Source organism: Mustela erminea, chromosome 5 (assembly GCF_009829155.1).
Source record: "Mustela erminea isolate mMusErm1 chromosome 5, mMusErm1.Pri, whole genome shotgun sequence".
Lineage (NCBI taxonomy): Eukaryota > Metazoa > Chordata > Mammalia > Carnivora > Mustelidae > Mustela > Mustela erminea.
Window position 1 is genome coordinate 70,321,666 of NC_045618.1, and position 17,378 is coordinate 70,339,043.

The window sequence follows — 17,378 nt, forward strand, 5'->3', positions numbered from 1 at the left end:
TGCATTGAGCCTCAGCATACCCTGGCTTGCACCCACTTTAGCCTCAGCTGTCCTGTCAGGACACCCACTGTATAGAGAAACCAGGGACCAAACAGTCACTCACTTTAGCTTTAGCTGTCTTGCCACGGATCCCACTACACCAAGAGCCCCAGAACCCTTGGCCCACACCATCCGCAGTTCCAACCAGCCAGCATAAGTCCCAAGCACACAAAGTCAACATACCAGATAACAAACACAAGACCATTCCTTCGAGATTAGGAGAACAGCCATTCCACCCAAGCCATACAAGCAAATACAGAAAGTCAAGAGAAGGGGAGACAGAGGAATATGCTCCAAAAGAAAGAACAAGACAAAAATCACAGGAAAAGAACCAAATGAAACAGAGCTAAGCAAAATGAAAAAGAACCAAAAATAATGGTTGTAAAGATGCTCAGTGGGCTGGAGAGAAGAGTAGAACTTCATGAGAACTTCAATAAAAGAAACAGAAAATACTAAACACACACACACACACACACACACATGCTCACACACACATGCACACAAACACACACAAAACAGAGTTGTCAGTGCCCAGCTAGCTCAGTCGGTAGAGCATGAGTCTCTTAGAGTTGAAGAATACTAGAGGCAATATACTAGAGGCAATCAGCAGATTAGCAGATGAAAAAGAACATATCAAAAATCTTGAAGACAAGGTAATAGAAAGCACGCAGGCTAAACGAAAGAATCTTTAAAATGAGGATAGGTTAAGGTATGTCTTGGAAAACATCGAGTGAAGTTTTGCATCATAGGGATCCCAGAAGAAGAGAAGGGGACAGAAAACATATTGGTGGAGGGGCACCTGGCTGGCTCAGTCAGTAGAACATGCAACATTGATCTCAGGGATGGGGGTTCAAACACCATGTTGGATATAGAGATTTCTTTTTTCTTAAAGATTTTATTTTTAGGAAAAGAAAGCCTATTTGAAGAGATAGTAGCTAAAAACTTCCCTAACCTAAGGAAGGAAACAGACATCCTGCTTTAAGAACACAAAATTTGGAGAGTAAAAAAGCCAAACATAACACACCCCGAAAATCAATCACAATAAAGGACCAGAACAAAACTACAAAAACAACCAGAAAACATATGCATACCTATCAGTAATAAAATGTAAATGGCCTATACATAGGGTGGTGGAATTGATTAAAAACAGCAACAACACAAACCACCTACAAGCTGCCTATAAGAGACCTCTCACACCTCAGTACACCTATAGACTGAAAGTGAAGAGATGGAAAAACATTTACCAAGCAAATGGAAGTGAAAAGAAAAAAAGCAAAGTAGCAATACTCTGTAGCACAGATAAAACAGACTTTACAACAAAGACTAAGAAGAGACAAAGAAGGGCATTATGTAACAGAGAAGTGATCAATTCAACAAGAGAACATAACAATTGTACATATCTATGCACCCAACATTGGAGTACCTAAATATATAAAGTAAATATCAACAGACATAAAGAGATAACCTTAATACAATAATAGTAGGGAACCTTAAAACCCTATTTACATCAATGGGTAGATCATCCAGGAAGAAAAATCAATATGGAAACCATGTCTTTGAATGAAACCTTATACCAGCAGACATAACAGATATAAACAAACATTGCATACAAAACAACAGGATACACATTCGAGTTCATACAGAATATTCTCTGAAACAGATGATAGGCCACAAAAAAGTGGCAGTAAATTTAAGAAGACTGAAACCATACCATTCATCTTTTCAGACCACAACAGTATGAAAATAGAAATTAATCATAAGAAAAAACCTGAAAAAAAAAAAACCACAAAAAACAGGGAGGCTAATAAACATGATACTAAACAACAAAGAGGTCAATGAAGCAATCAAAGAAGTTATTAAAAAAATACATGAAAACACAAATGGTCCCAAATCTTTGGGATTCAGCAAAAGCAGCTCTAAGAGGGAAGTTATAGTAATACAGGCCTGCCTCAAAGACAAGAAAAATCTCCAACAATCTAATCTCACACCAATGAAACTAGAAAAAATAACAAATAAAGCCCAAGTTTAGTAGAAGGAAAAAAGTAATGAAGATCAGAGCAGAAACAGAGGTATAGAGATTTTTTTTTGAAAGGTTCAGCATTTTAATACTTGTAGTAGGAAAAGATTTATTTGTTAAAAAATGCAAATGATAGAATTTGCTATCTTATTTTTTTAAACTCTATCTTATTTTTTCAGTGTTCCAGGATTCATTGTTTATGCATCACACCCAGTGCTCCATGCAATATGTGCCCTCCTTAATACCCACCACCAGGCTCACCCAACCAACCCATCCGCCTCCAAAATCCTCAGTTTGTTTCTCAAAGTCCACAGTCTCCTATGGAGTCTTCTCCCCCTCCAATTTTCCTGACTCCCTTCTCCTCTCCTTCTAGAGGTAGAGAGATTAAAAAAAAAACAAAAAAAATAGGAAAGGGACAGGGCGCCTGGGTGGCTCAGTGGGTTAAAGCCTCTGCTTTCAGCTCACACCATGATCCCAGGGTCCTGGAATCGAGCCCCGCATCAGGCTCTCTGCTCAGCAGGGAGCCTGCTTCCCTTCCTTTCTCTCTGCCTGCCTCTCTGCCTAGTTGTGATCTCTGTCAAATAAATAAAAATCTTTAAAAAATTTATGAAAAATTATGCACCAAAAATTAGACAAACCTAGAAGAAATGGATAAATTCCTAGAAACATAATCTTCCAAAATTCAATCAGGAGGAAATAGAAAACCTGAAGAGACCAATCACTAGTAACAAAAGCGAATTGGATTTAAGAAACTACTAAAGGGGTACCTGGGTGGCTTAGTCAGTTGAGCATCTGCCTTCACTCAGGTCATGATCTCCAGGTCCTGGGATCAAGCCTGGGATCTGGCTCCCTACTCAGCAGGGAGTCTGCTTCTCCCTCTGCCTCTCCCCACAGCTGGTGCTGTGCACTCTTTCAAATGAGTAAATAAAATCTTAAAAAAGAAAGAAAGAAAGAAAGAAAGAAAGAAAGAAAGAAAGAAAGAAAGAAAAGAAAGAAAGAAAAGAAAAGATAAAAGAAAAAGAACAGAACTACCAATTAAAATTCCAGATCAGATGGCTTCAGAGGGGAATTCTGCCCAACATTTAAAGAAAAATTAATACCATTCTTCTTAAACTATTCCAAAAAATAGAAGACAAAAGAAAGCTTCCAAATTTATTCTGTGAAGCCAGGATCATCCTGATACCAGAACTAAGACACCATAAAAATGCCACAGGCCAATATCCCTGATGAACATAGATGCAAAATCCCCCCATAAAAGCACCTGGGTGGCTCAGTCCTTAGGTGGCTGTCTTCAGCTCAGGTCATGATCCCAGGGGCCTGAGATCAAGCCCCCCATCAGGCTCTTTGCTCACTGGAGAGTCTGCTGCTCCCTCTTCCTCTGCCCTTCCTCCAAACCCTACCCCCAATGCTTGTGCTTACTTGCTCTCTCTCATAAATAAAATTTTTTTTAAAAAACCCTACAAAATATTAAACTGCATCAACTACATGTTAAAGGCTAATTCACTATGCTCACTTCAACAGCACATATACTAAAATTGGAAGGATATGAATTAGCATGACCCCTGCATCAGAATGACATTCAAATTTGTAACATTTTGTAAAAAAATTAAAAAAAAAATCATTCACCACAATCAAGTAGAATTTATCCTGGAGATGCACGGAATGCAAGGATGGTTTAATATTCACAAATCAATAAAGCATAAAAATCATATGATCACCTCCATAGATGCAGAAAAAGCATTTGACAAAGTACAACATCATCAACAAAGTACAAAATACAACATTCATTTTTAAAAGTCTCAATAGTGGGTTTAGAAGGAACATACCTCAACATAACAAAGGCCATATATGACAGGTCCATATTCAATGATGAAAAACAGAACTTTTCCTCTAAAATCAGGAACAAGACAAGGATGCCCACTATCACTTTTATTCGACATAATACTGGAAGCCCTAGCTATAGCAAGCAGACAACCAAAAGAAAAAAGGGGCATCAATATTGGTAAAGAAGTTACACTGTCATTATTCGCAGATGACATGAAGCTATACATAGACAACCTAACGACTCTACCAAAAAGTGACCGGAATAAATGAATTCAGTGAAGTTGCAAGATACAAAACTAATACCCAGAGGGCTGGGAAGATGGTGGAGTAGAAGGACCTGAAGTTGAGCTCATCTCACAGATAACACCCATATCAGCATGAATCACCCAAAAAACAACCCAAAGTCTGCCAACAAACTCCACAACTAAAGACAGGAAAGAGGCCACATGGAGGCCAGAGCACGGCACCGATGCTCCTAGCATGCCTGCATCAAGCCCCAACCCCTTACGCTTGGGCGGATCTACCTTTCCCAGACCCACTCACATCGGTCAGGCCCCGCAGAAGACCGTCGCAAACCTGTTACCCCACACCTCCTGAACTGCGTGTTTCACGGGACATCACTTCCAGCAGCGGTGGGGGGAGGTCTCCTTTTGCAAGCAGACACACCTCAGGGCCCACCCACAACAGGCAAAGACAGCCTCTGCTGACAACAGGACTGAAGAAAAAAGGGGCCATGATTCAACAGCAAAGCACACACAACATACATAGGAGACACTGCCTGATGCACCAGGTGCTGGGAGACTGCGGACACTGTGCTGCAGGACCTCTTCTTCATAGAACTGTTACCACTAAGAGCAAGAGATGTAGCTGACTTTCCAAACACACAGAAATAGACACAGAGAGTTAGACAAAATGAAGGGACAGAGAAGTATCTCCCAAATGAAAGATCAGAGACCAAAGTGAAATGGATACAAGTGATATGCCTGATAGAGAATTTAAAGTAATGACCACAAAGAAATTCACTGGAGTAGAGGGCATCCTTGAGACCCTTAACACAGAGATAAAAAACAAAGAAGGATATCGGCTAGTTCTTTGTTTTTACTCAAAAAGCATATCCCTTTTCTAGTTTGTGCCTTCCATGAGCAAACTTTTTAGTATGTGTGTATATCTCTTTAATAATTGCAACAGGTTAGGATTAGGGATTCCCTACTTCTCATTTTCTTATAGGTTTTGAATTTCCAACCTGTTACATGAATTTGCAGACCAAATTTCAAAGAAAACTTTTGTGTAGTTGGTTCTTGCAAAATGTGTTTAGTAAACTCATAAAGTGAATTCCTAGAGTGTTTCTGTATTTATCAAAAAACTGGCCATTTCCTTTATAAGGTAAGAAAGCTTAGGCTTTGTTTTATTACGGCTTATATGGAGTTGAGGGACAGTATCCTCTTTGCTTCCAGGGACAGGGGTCACTGGGGATTCAGAGCCTGGCAAAACTGTCAACTTTATTCTGACATGATTCTGAGGGGAAGGGGCAAGGATGACATCTATGGGCCTGTGTTCCTGTGCTTTATTATATACTGTTATTAATGACTAAACTGATATTATGTGGTATATGTACACAATGGAATACTATGCAGCCATCAAAAGAAATGAAATCTTGCCATTTGCAACAACATGGACGGAACTAGAAGGTATTCCACTGAGCAAAATAAGTCAATCGGAGAAAGACAATTATCATATGATCTCCCTGATATAAGGAATTTGAGAGGCAGAGTAGGGGTTGGGGGGATTAGGGAAGGAAGAAATGAAAGAAGACGGAATCAGGAGGGAGACAAATCATAAGAGATTCTTAATCTTACAAAACAGTGAGGGTTGCTGGTGGTGAGGTGGTTGGAGAGGGTGGTTGGGTTATGGACATGGGGGAGGGTATGTGCTATGGTGAGTAAGGTAAAGTGTGTAAGCCTGACAATTCACAGACCTGTATCCCTGAGGCAAATAGTACATTATATGTTAATAAAAATTAATAATTAAAAAATTTTTAAAAAGAAAAAAACAAAAAGGATAAATAAGTCGAACCTTCAAGTGCATGTATTAGGTTTATGATAAAATGATTTTGTTAGCATTTTAGTAACACTTTATTCAACATGTTTTTGTTTATTTTCTAGACTAAATGTTGGGTTGGTATGAAGTAAAAACATCTAATGTTTAATTTCATATTTGTGTTTTACATTCTTGAATACATTTTTGGTTATTTAAGGAGATTTAAAAATTAAAAATCATTGTACTTTGGTTCTTTTCAAAAAATATTTATAAGATCTATTTATTATTTTTCTGACCAATCAGAAATGAAGAATGCAAAAAATGAAATTAAAAATATACTTGATGGCATAAATAGCAGGCTAGATGAAACAAAGGAACAAATCAATGACCTGGAAGGCAGAATAATGGAAAGTAAAAAAGCTGAGCAAAGGAGAAGAAAGAAAATTATTTAAATTGGGAGTAGTCCTAGGGAAATCAGTGACTCCCATCAAGTATAATAACATCCACATTATAGGGATCTCGGAAGAAACAGAGATAAGGGGGCATAAAAATTATTTGACAAATAGCTAAAAACTTCCTTAATCTGGGGAATGACCCAAATATCCATATCTAGGGAGGACAGGGATTTCCCACCAAAATTCAACACAAGGAAGTCCACATCAAGACAAAAGGTAATTAAAATGGCAAAAAATAGTGATAAAAATGTTTATAAAGAAGCAAGAAAAAGGGGTTCCTGGGTGGCTCAGTGGGTTAAAGCCTCTGCCTTCAGCTCTGGTCATGATCCCAGGGTCCTAGAATGGAGCCCTGCATTGGACTCTGTGCTCAGCAGGGAGCCCGCTTCCTCTCTCTCTCTCTGCTTGCCTCTCTGCCTACTTGGGATCTCTGTCAAATAAATAAATAAAATCTTAAAAAAAAAAAAAGCAAGAAAAAGAAGACAGTTATACAAGAGAAACCCCGTAAGGCTGTAAAATAGTTGGTTTTGTTTAAGATTTTATTTATTTATTTGACACAGAGAGAGAGAGAGATCACAAGTAGGCAGAAAGTCAGGCAGTGGGTGGGGGAGCAGGCTTCCTGCTGAGCAGGGAGCCCTACACAGGCTCGATCCCAAGACCCTGAGATCATGACCCAAGTCAAAAGCAGAGGCTTAATCCCCTGAACTACCCAGGCACCCCCTGTAAGAGGGTTTTTCAGCAGGAACTTTGAATATGTGATGCCACTCCCTTCTGGCCTGCTAAGTGCTGAAAAAAAGGAAAATCTACAGCCAAGAACACTCTATCCAGCAAGGCTATCATTCAAAAGAGGAGAAATAAATAGTTTCACAGACAAATACTGAAGGACTTCAGGACCATTAAACCAGCCTTACAAGAAATATTAAAGGGGACACTTTGAGTGGAAAAAAGGACCATCAGTGAGAATATGAAAAGTAAGAAACACAAAAGCAGTTAAAATAAGTATTTCTGTAAATCAGTCAAGGGACTCAAAATAAAATAATGCAAAATAGGACATCATATACCTAAGACGTGGGGGCAGAGAAGAAAAGAACGGGATTAAACTTAAGTGACCATCAATTTAATATAGGCTGCTATTAGCAGAAGATGTTATATGCAAACCTAATGGTAACCATAAATTAAAAAACAATGCTATATATGCAAAGAATAAAGAGAAAGGAATCCAAGTATATCTAAGAAAGACTACAAAACATTAAAGAGTCAAGAAAGGATCAGAGAATATCTATACAAAAAACCACAAACCAAGTAACAAAATAGCAATAAATGCGTATCTATCACTAATTATTTTGAATGTAAAAGGACTGAATGCTCTAGCCAAAAGACATAAGATGACAGCATGGATAAAAAACAAAACAAAACAAAATATACAAAAACTAGACCCGTCTATGTGCTGCTTACAAGAAACTCGTTTCAGACCAAGAGAGATCTGCAGATTGAAACTGAGGGGATGCAGAAACATTTATCATGCCAATGGATGCCAAAAGAAATCTGAGGTAGCAGTACCTATGTCAGACAAAATAGACTTTAAAGCAAAGACTAACAGGGACAAAGAACATCACTATATAATAATAAAGGGGATGATCCAACAAGAGGCTGTAACAATTGTACATATTTATGCACCCAACATAGAATCACCCAAACACATAAAATGGTTAATAACACACTAGAGGAACTAATTGATAATAATAGTATCTTATTATACACCCCTCTTACATCAATGGACAAATTATCTAAACAGAAAATCAACAAGAAAACAATGGCTTTGATTGATGACACAATGGACCAGATGGATTCACCAGATATATTCAAATATTCCATCCTAAAATGTCAGATTATACATTCTTTTCAAATGGGGAAGGAACATTCTCCAGAATAGATCACATGTTAGGTCACAAAACAAGTCTTGAAAAATTCAGGAAGATCAAAGCATACCATGCATCTTTTCTGACCACATCGCTATGAAACTAGAAATCAACAAGAAAGAATCAGGAAAGAGCACAAATACCTGGAGGTTAAATAACATGTTACTAAACAATGAGTGGGTCAACCAAGAAATCAAAGAAGAAATTAAAAGTTACATGGAGGGACGCCTAGGTGGCTCAGTCATTAAGCGTCTGCCTTCCGCTCAGGTTGTGATCCCAGAATCCTGGGATCAAGCACCACATCCAGCTTCCTGCTCAGCGGGAAACCTGCTTCTCCCTCTCCCACTGTCCCTGCTTGTGTTCCCTCTCTTGCTGTGTCTCTCTCTTTCAAATAAATAAATAAAATCTTTTTTAAAAATTACATGGAATTAAATGAAAATGAAAAACAATGGTCCAAAATCTTTGAGATGCAGCAAAAGCTGTTCTAAGAGGGAAGTTTATAGCAATACAGGCCTACCTCAAGAAGGAAAAAAAAGCTCAAAACCTAACCTTATGCCTAAAGGAGCTAGAAAAAAGAAGAACAAACACAACCCCAAAACAGAAGACTGAAAGAAATAATAAAGATTAGAGCAAAAATAAATGATAAACTAAAAGAAACAATAAGACAGGTAAATAAAACCAGGAGCTGATTCTTTGAAAAGTGAACATATTTAATAAATCTCTAGCAAGACTCATTTACAAAAAAAAAAAAAAAAAGAACCCAAATAAAGAAAATTACCAACAAAAAGGAGGAACAACAATTGTAAGAGTATTATGAAAAGCTGTATGCCAACAAATTGGACAGCATAGAAAAATGGATAAATATCTAGAAAGATAAAACCTACCAAAACTAAAGCAAGAAGAAATGGAGAATTCAAACAGATCAATGCCCAGCAATGAAACTGTAACAGTAACCAAAAAACTGCCCAAAAACCAAAAGTCCAGGACCAGATGGCTTCAGAGGTGAATTCTACCAAGCATCTAAAGAAGAACTAATGCCATTCTTCTCAAACAATTCCAAAAAATTCAAGAGGAAAGAAAATTTTAAAATTCATTCTATGAGGCCAGTATTGTCCTGATTCTAAAATCAGTTTAAAAAAAATCAATAAGAGAAAACTATAGGCCAATATCTCTTAGGACTATAGATCCAAAAATCCTCAACAAAATAATAGCAAACCAAATCAAACAGCACATTAAAAAAATCATATACCACAAACAAGTGGATTCAATACTAGGATGCAAGGTCATTCATAATTTGCAAAACAATCAGTGTTATTCATTTTATCAATAAGAGAAATGATAAAAACTATATGATCACTCCAATAGATACAGAAAAAGCATTTGACCAAATACCTTATTCACTCATAACAGCACTCTGCAAAGTAGGCTTAGAGGGAACAATAATCTCAACATAATAAAGGCCATAAGTGAAAATCCAGAGACAACATATTTTTCAAATATATAAAGCAATCGATATTTGCCACATAATAAATGTTGTATAACTGGTTGCTAACAATCATTATCCTTTTTTTTTTTTAAGATTTTATTTATTCATTAGAGAGACAGAGAGCACAGAAACACGGGGAGAGGCAGAGGGAGAGGGAAAAGCAGACTCCCCGCTGAGGTGGGAGCTCAACATGGGGCTTGATCCCAGGACCCAGAGATCATGACCCGAGCCAAAGGCAAAGGCTTAACCATCTGAGCCACCCAATGGGGACAACGTGAGAGCTTCCTCCTAAGGTCAGGAACAAGACAAGAATGTCGGTTCTCAGTTTTATTCAACATAGTACAGGAAAGTTCTAGCCACAGAAATTAGACAATATAAGGAAATAAAAGTCATCCAAATTTGTAAGGAAGAAGTAAAATCCTATTTGCAGATGACATGTAGAAAACCCTAAAGACTCCACTCAAAAAACTACTAGAATTGATAAATGATTTCAGTAAAGTTGCAGGATATAAACATCAATGTACAGAAATCTGCTGCATTCTTGTACACTAATAATGAGGCAGAATAAAGTGAAATTAAGAAAACAATTCCAGGGGTGCCTGGGTGGCTCAGTGGGTTAAAGCCTCTGCCTTTGGATCAGGTCATGATCCCAGTGCCCTGGGATCGAGCCCCATATCAGGCTTTCTGCTTGGCAGGGAGCCTGCTTCCTCCTCTCTCTGCCTGCCTCCCTGCTTACTTGTGATCTCTGTCTGTCAAATAAATAAATAAAATCTTTAAAAAAAAAAAGAAAGAAAACAATTCCATTTACAACTACACCAGAACTATAAAATACCTAGGAATAAACTTAACCAAAGGGGTGAAAGACCAGTACTCTGAAAACTATAAAACACTGATGAAAGATGGATTGAAAGAACAAATATTGTTAGAATCTCTATGCTACCTAGAACAATCTATACATTCAATGCAACCCCTATCAAAATACCAACTTTCTTTCACAGAACTAAAAGAAATAATCCTAAAATTTGTATGGAACCAGAAAAGACCATGAATAGCCAAAGGAATGTTGAATAAGAAAACCAAAGTTGGTGGCCTCACAATTCCAGACTTCAAGCTCCGTTAGAAAGCTCTGATCATCAAGACAGTATGCTACTGGCACAAAAACAGACACCTAAATCAATAGAACAGAATAGAGAACCCAGAAATGGATCCTCAACTCTATGGTCAACAGACACCTAAATCAATAGAACAGAATAGAGAACCCAGAAATGGATCCTCAACTCTATGATCCTCTTTGACAAAGCAGGATAGAATATCTAATGGAAAAAAGAGTCTCTTCAACAAGCGGTGTTGGGAAAATTGGACAGCCACAGGCAGAAGAATAAAACTGGACCATTTCCTTACACACAAAAATAGACTCAAATGGATGAAAGACCTCATTGTGAGACAGGAATCCACCAAAATCCTAGAGGAGAACACAGGCAGCAAGCTCTGTGACTTTGGCCGCAATGGCTTCTTGCTGGACATGTCTCCAAAGGTAAGTATACAAAGATTTAAAATGAACTACTAGGGGGGCACCTGGGTGGCTTCGGCTCGGGTCATGATCCCAGGGTCCTGGGATCAAGCCCCACATGGGGCTCTCAGCTCAGCAAGGAACCTGCTTCCTCCTCCTCTCTCTCTCTGCCTGCCTCTCTGCCTACTTGTGATCTCTCTGTGTCAAATAAATAAATCTTAAAAAAAAAAAAAAGTTTATTTAAAATGAACTACTAGGACTTCATCAAGATAAAAAGCTTTTGCATAGTGAAGGCAATAGTCAACAAAACCAAAAGACAACCAACACAATGGGAAAAGATATTTGTAAATGACATATCAGATGAAGGGCTAGTATCCAAAAATCTGTGAAGAACTTACCAAACTCAATACCTGAAGAATAATCCAATCAAGAATTGGGCAGAAGACATGAACAGACATTTCTGCAAGGAAGACATCCAGATGGCCAACAGACACATGAAAAAATGCTCAACATCACTCAGCATCATGGAAATACAAATCAAAAGCACAAAGAGATACCAGCTCACACCAGTCAGAATGACTAAAATTAACAAGTTGGGAAACAACAGATGTTGGCGAGGATGCAAAGAAAGGGGAACCCTCCTATACTGTTGGTGGGAATGCAAGCTGGTGGAGCCACTCTGGAAAACAGTATGGAGGGTCCTCAAAAAGTTGAAAATAGAGCTACCCTACAACCCAGCAATTGCACTATCAGGGATTTACCCCAAAGATACAAATGTAGTTAAATGAAAGGGGACCTGCACCTTAATGTTTATAGCAGTAATATCCACAATAGCTAACTGTGGGAAGAGCCCAGATGTCCACTGATAGATGAATAGATAAAGAAGATGCGATATATAATATATATATGTATATATGTATAGATATATATGTATATATTATATGTATATATGTGTATATATGTATATATATGTATATATTATATGTATATATAATATGTATATATATGTATATATACATATATATATATGTACAAGCCTCAACAGATATAAAAGAATTGGATGTACAGGCCTCAACAGATGTAAAAGAATTGGATTCATACAGATCATAATCTTTTAACACAATAAAACTAATGCATAAGAGATATGTAATACAAAGATAATATGGTTCAGGGAGCAGAGCGGGCCAGGTGTTACAGGTGAATTGATAGCTCATCTATAATGCTGGCAACGGATGATTATTACCCTCTCTATTTTGTATTCAAGGGTTCTAGAATTTAAAATGTGGTAGGCAGTGAAAGTATTATCCAGAGAAACTTTTGAGTTTTAAGGCTTATATATGAAAGAAGAGAGTGAATGTTAATGAACTAAGTTCCCAATTAAAAGCAGTAAGAAAGAGAATGAACCTAAGTGGAAATAGATAATAAAATTAGATTAATGAACCAGAAAACAAAGATATAATAAGGAGGATCAAAAATCAAAAGTTGGTCCTTTGAAAAGGCTTCAACAATATAGACATAAGATTAATCAAGAAAAAATACAAAACAATATTAAGTACATAAAATTAGAAATGAAAGTACAGATATCTACAGATCCAGCAGAAATTAAAAAAAAATTTTTTTTAAGATTTTATTTTATTTATTTGACAGACAGAAATCACAAGTAGACAGAGAAAGAGGAGGAAGCAGGCTCCCCGCCAAGCAGAGAGCCCGATGTGGGGCTTGATCCCAAGACCCTGGGATCAAGACCTGAGCCGAAGGCAGAGGCTTTAACCGGCTGAGCCACCCAGGCACACCCAAATTTAAAAAAATTTTAATACCCAAAAAAAGTTATGCCAGAAAACTGAACACTCGGATGAAATGGACATATACACAGGAAATTATAACTTACCAAACCGATGGAAGAAGAAAATACAAAGCCTGTATAGACCTACAAGCATTAAAGAAATTATACCAGGAGTTAACAATCACCCCTCAAAGGGGAATGCATGCCCAGAGGCGTTTACAGGTAAGTTCTATCAATTCGTAAAGAAACTTATCATAGCCTTATACACAAACTTCTATACGAAAGGAAGAAAAGCTCCTCTAACTCAGGAGGTTAGAGGAGCTTTTCTTCCTTTCGTATAGAAGTTTGTGTATAAGGCTATGATAAGTTTCTAGACAAAGGGTATAAGGAAGAAAAGCAGAGATAAAGCTCATTCGAGAGACTATTGCAAAAATCTTAAAGTGTGGTAAACCAAATCAAGCAAAATACATCTCAGATAATAATGACCAAATAGTATTTATCCCAGCAGCGCAAGGGTAACAAAAATAAAGGGTAGATAAGTTGGAACATCTATAAATATAATTCAACATATTAACAGAATTTAAAAGGGTTCAGGAGGGCCATTTCTCAGTTGTTGTAGAGACACAGATTTAATAAAATCACCACCTTTACAAACACGCACAAAAAGTGTTAGCAAAATCAAAATAGAAGGAAGTATCAATTACCTGACAAAGTACAGCTACTAAAACACGGCAAGCATTATTCTTGATTATTCCCTTTAAAAAAAATCAAGAAAAAAGGGATACTCACCCAAGACAGCGACGGTAGAATCCTGGGCTCACCTCCTCCCAGGAACACACCAAAACCCAGCACCGCTTGCATCCATGAGACCCACAAGGCTATAGCGAGCTATCGCGGCTCTTAAAGGGTTCAGACTCGCTTGTCCCAGGGTGCAAGAGGCAGCCAATTGCGGCATTATGTGAATGCGGCTCATTTGCTAATTTTAAAGCCCTGGCCTGAAAGGCAGGCATCTAATGCAGCACACATGGAGAGTCCTGCTGGCCAGCGAGAGCCATCTTCAAGAGCCCCTCCCTGCCCTCCCCCCTCCATGCTCCAGAGTGCTGAAGTTTCCCAGAGTGGAGCTTTAACCCGTGTCTGGTGCCCTGGTTTTTGTGAATGCCAACCAAGGGATTCTCTATAACTGCCTGGCTCTGGTGGGCACGGTGGCTTGTGTTCCTGGGTCCTACAGGATTATAACCATCAGAGACAGTTCCTGGCCGGCTATCACCCCCAGGGCACTGGAGAGACAGATGGCAGAATGAGATACATGCCTAATCTTTCTGTGAAAGAGGCCTATTTGCTTCTCCTGGGGCTTCATGAATGAAGCCTGAGGAGAAGACTTTAGGTTTGGCACACTAGGGTCAAGCAGAGGTGCCGTCCAGGCCCTGGGCTGGTAGATGCCATCTTTGTGTTCTCCCTCTGCCTTGCTACAACTTACTGCTGTCTCTCAGGAGGGACCTTCTACATTCATCTGGGGCCCTGATTTCCCCAACTGTTGCCCAAGGAACACCTCCAGATTGTCCAGCCTTTGGTGGCCAGCAAGCCTTTATGCATGTGGTCCCACAGAACTGTAGGTATGTATTGTCATACTTTAAAAGCTGCTGTCCGAGGGTCTGGCTTCCAGTATGCCTAAATCTAGCTGCTGACCAAGATCCTCCCCTTTGGGACATTTAACACTGTCAACTACTGGGAACCATCAAAAATCAAATAGGCTGCTTGGATAATCACAAATAGTTGAAAGACAAAAGCTAGGGCATGGTTGAACAGTAAGGTTCCTGCGCTGTATACAGCCATTTCTTCAAGGCTACAGGAGGTGGCCGTTGCTTCTATTGTACAGAAACCAACACAGGAAATTAAGCAAAATAAAAGAGAAATATGTCTTAGAAGAACAAGATAACCCCAGAAAAGACCTTAATGAAACAGAGGTAAGTAATTTACCTTATTAAGAGTTTAAAGTATCGGTCATAAAAATGCTCACCAAACTCAGGAACTGAATGAATGAACACAGTGAGAACTTCGACAGAAAATAGAAGAAAGTAGCAAACAGAAGTCATAGAGGTGAAGAACACCGTAACTGAACTGAAAAATACAGGAGGGGTTCAGCAGCGACTAGCTGGGGCAGAAAAAAAGGGTCAGTTAACTTAAAGACAGGGCAGTGGAATTCACCCAGTCAGAGCAACAACAACAAAAATAAATGAAATTTTAAAATGAAGAGAGCTAAGGGACTTACGGCATAACACTGAACAGACTAACATTTGCATGATAGGGGTTCCAGAAGGAAGAGGGAGAGAAAGGGGAATAAAACTTATTTGAAGAAATAATGACTGAAAAATTTTCTAACTTGGGGAAAGAAACAGACAATCCAGGTCCAGAGATTTTCAAAGAGACCCATACCAACACACATTATAATTAAAATGTCAAAAGTGGGGACACCTGGATGGCTCAGTTGGTCAGAAGTCCTACTCTTGATTTCAGCTCAGGTCATGATCTCAGTGTCCTGAGCCCCACGTTGAGTCTGTACTATACTGGTGCTGGACATTGAGCCTGCTTAAGATTCTCTTATTCCTGGGCACCTGGGTGGCTCAGTGGGTTAAGCTTCTGCCTTCAGCTCAGGTCATGATCTCAGGGACCTGGGTTCTAGCCCCACTTCGGGCTCTCTGCTCAGCAGGGAGCCTGCTTCCCCCTCTCTCTGCCTGCCTCTCGGTCTACTTGTGATCTCTCTGTCAAATAAAAAAGTTTTTTAAAAAATTCTCTTACTCCCTCTCCCTCTGTTCCCCACCTCAAAAAAAATTAAATTATTAAATTAAATTAAAGGTCAAAAGTGAAAGATAAGGAGAGAATCTTAAAAACAGCATGAGAAAACAGCCTGTTGTGTACAAGGAACCCCAATAAGATTATCAGCTGATTTTCCATCATCATCTGGCAGTTGATTCTAAATTCTAAATCTATTTCTCTTTTGAAACCAATTTTTGGCCCCTCAGTTAATAATAATTTAAACACTAGAAAGATCACAAATTTATAGGAGGCTTGGGGTGACTCTTTTTACAAATGTCTATCTTCTCATGATGTAGATAATTACATACTTTTTTTTTTTTTACAAATTCAACTTTCTGTCTCTTGGATTTTCTTAAAGAAGAAACATGTAATGAGAAATGTAAACAGTGAAATACAAGGGGGCAGCTCCTTTTGGAATCCACAGTAGAGTCTATATTTGAGATGACAGAGAAGAGGACATCACTTTAGATCTCCAGGAGGGAAGTGAGAGAAGGAAAAGCTCCTATGAGGTCAGGATAAATGAGAAAGAGGGGGAATGTCAAGGCTTGAAATAAAAAGAAAAAAAAAAGGATTAGTTTTTAAAGGTTGAAGTTATGGTTCTGAGATGTGAAAGAGGTTAAAGAGCAGGACTAACATTTTATAATGTGTTAATTCAATAGGCAAATGAGACTTGGGTGCATCAGAGGACCCTGGGGTCCTGCACGATCTGCTGTGCACCACACGGGACCTCCAGGTTCTAAAGACTGTTAACGCTGTGATCCCAAACAGAAACCTGGAGAATGGCTTGGTGCCTGGGGCTGTTTGACGTTGTGGGAAGTTCTTGGTGATTTGATCTGAATTATACTCCATGCTTTCTTTCCTTCAGGGAATCCTCAATAGTGATGGTTGACTTAGAGCCAAAGGGGACCCCCCTCCCCAACCCAGCCAGAGTTTCCTTAGGACTGGAAGCACACAGGCAGTGACTCTGGGACTATTCTGCGTGGAGTGTCAGGGGACTTTAGCCATAGAATGGCTCACGAATATTCAACATAAAGCTATCCATACTAACTTCTGCTGCTCCCACAGCCCAACTTGCAAATGCCCCAGATCTGAAATAGCCAGTGAGTGGAGGGAAAGTAACAAAGCTGTGGACAGAACATTTTATTCTTTCGTTATTCTACTGTTTGAGGTCAACACAGAAAGTTCCAAGCTATATATTTTGCTTTAAAAAAGAGAATATAGGAGAAGCGAGGGAAAGGTGAGAGTAGATGTTCAAGTAGATAATGCTTCAGTTTTCTTTAAATTTATGCTGTTTTTAATAGTATTTTACTTACCACCACTGCACAGAGGTTATATTTCGGGTGTTTCCGAAAAACTGGACAAATATAAGGGGTAAGGTCCAAGTTAGTGAGTGGGTAATGAATATCTGTTCTCAGTTTCCTTTTCATTGTACCCAGAATGTCAAATCTGGAGAGAGAATAAATGTGCAAAATATAAAGTAAGTTTGTAAATCATTTG

General features: G+C 38.7%; 1 protein-coding gene and 1 non-coding gene across 3 annotated transcripts in view; one reads left to right on the forward strand and one right to left on the reverse strand.

Annotated features, from left to right (window-relative positions):
• The window catches only part of USP50 (ubiquitin specific peptidase 50), a 40,593-nt gene that overhangs the window by 13,050 nt on the left and 10,165 nt on the right, over positions 1-17,378 (reverse strand). For both annotated transcript variants that reach the window (XM_032343711.1, XM_032343710.1), the window contains exon 6: positions 17,195-17,327. In XM_032343711.1, coding sequence (XP_032199602.1) covers positions 17,195-17,327 — 133 coding nt within the window. The remainder of the gene's footprint in view (positions 1-17,194; positions 17,328-17,378) is intronic.
• Positions 3,562-3,663, forward strand: LOC116592179. The gene has a single exon (XR_004286358.1). It is a non-coding gene; the product is annotated as a U6 spliceosomal RNA (small nuclear RNA).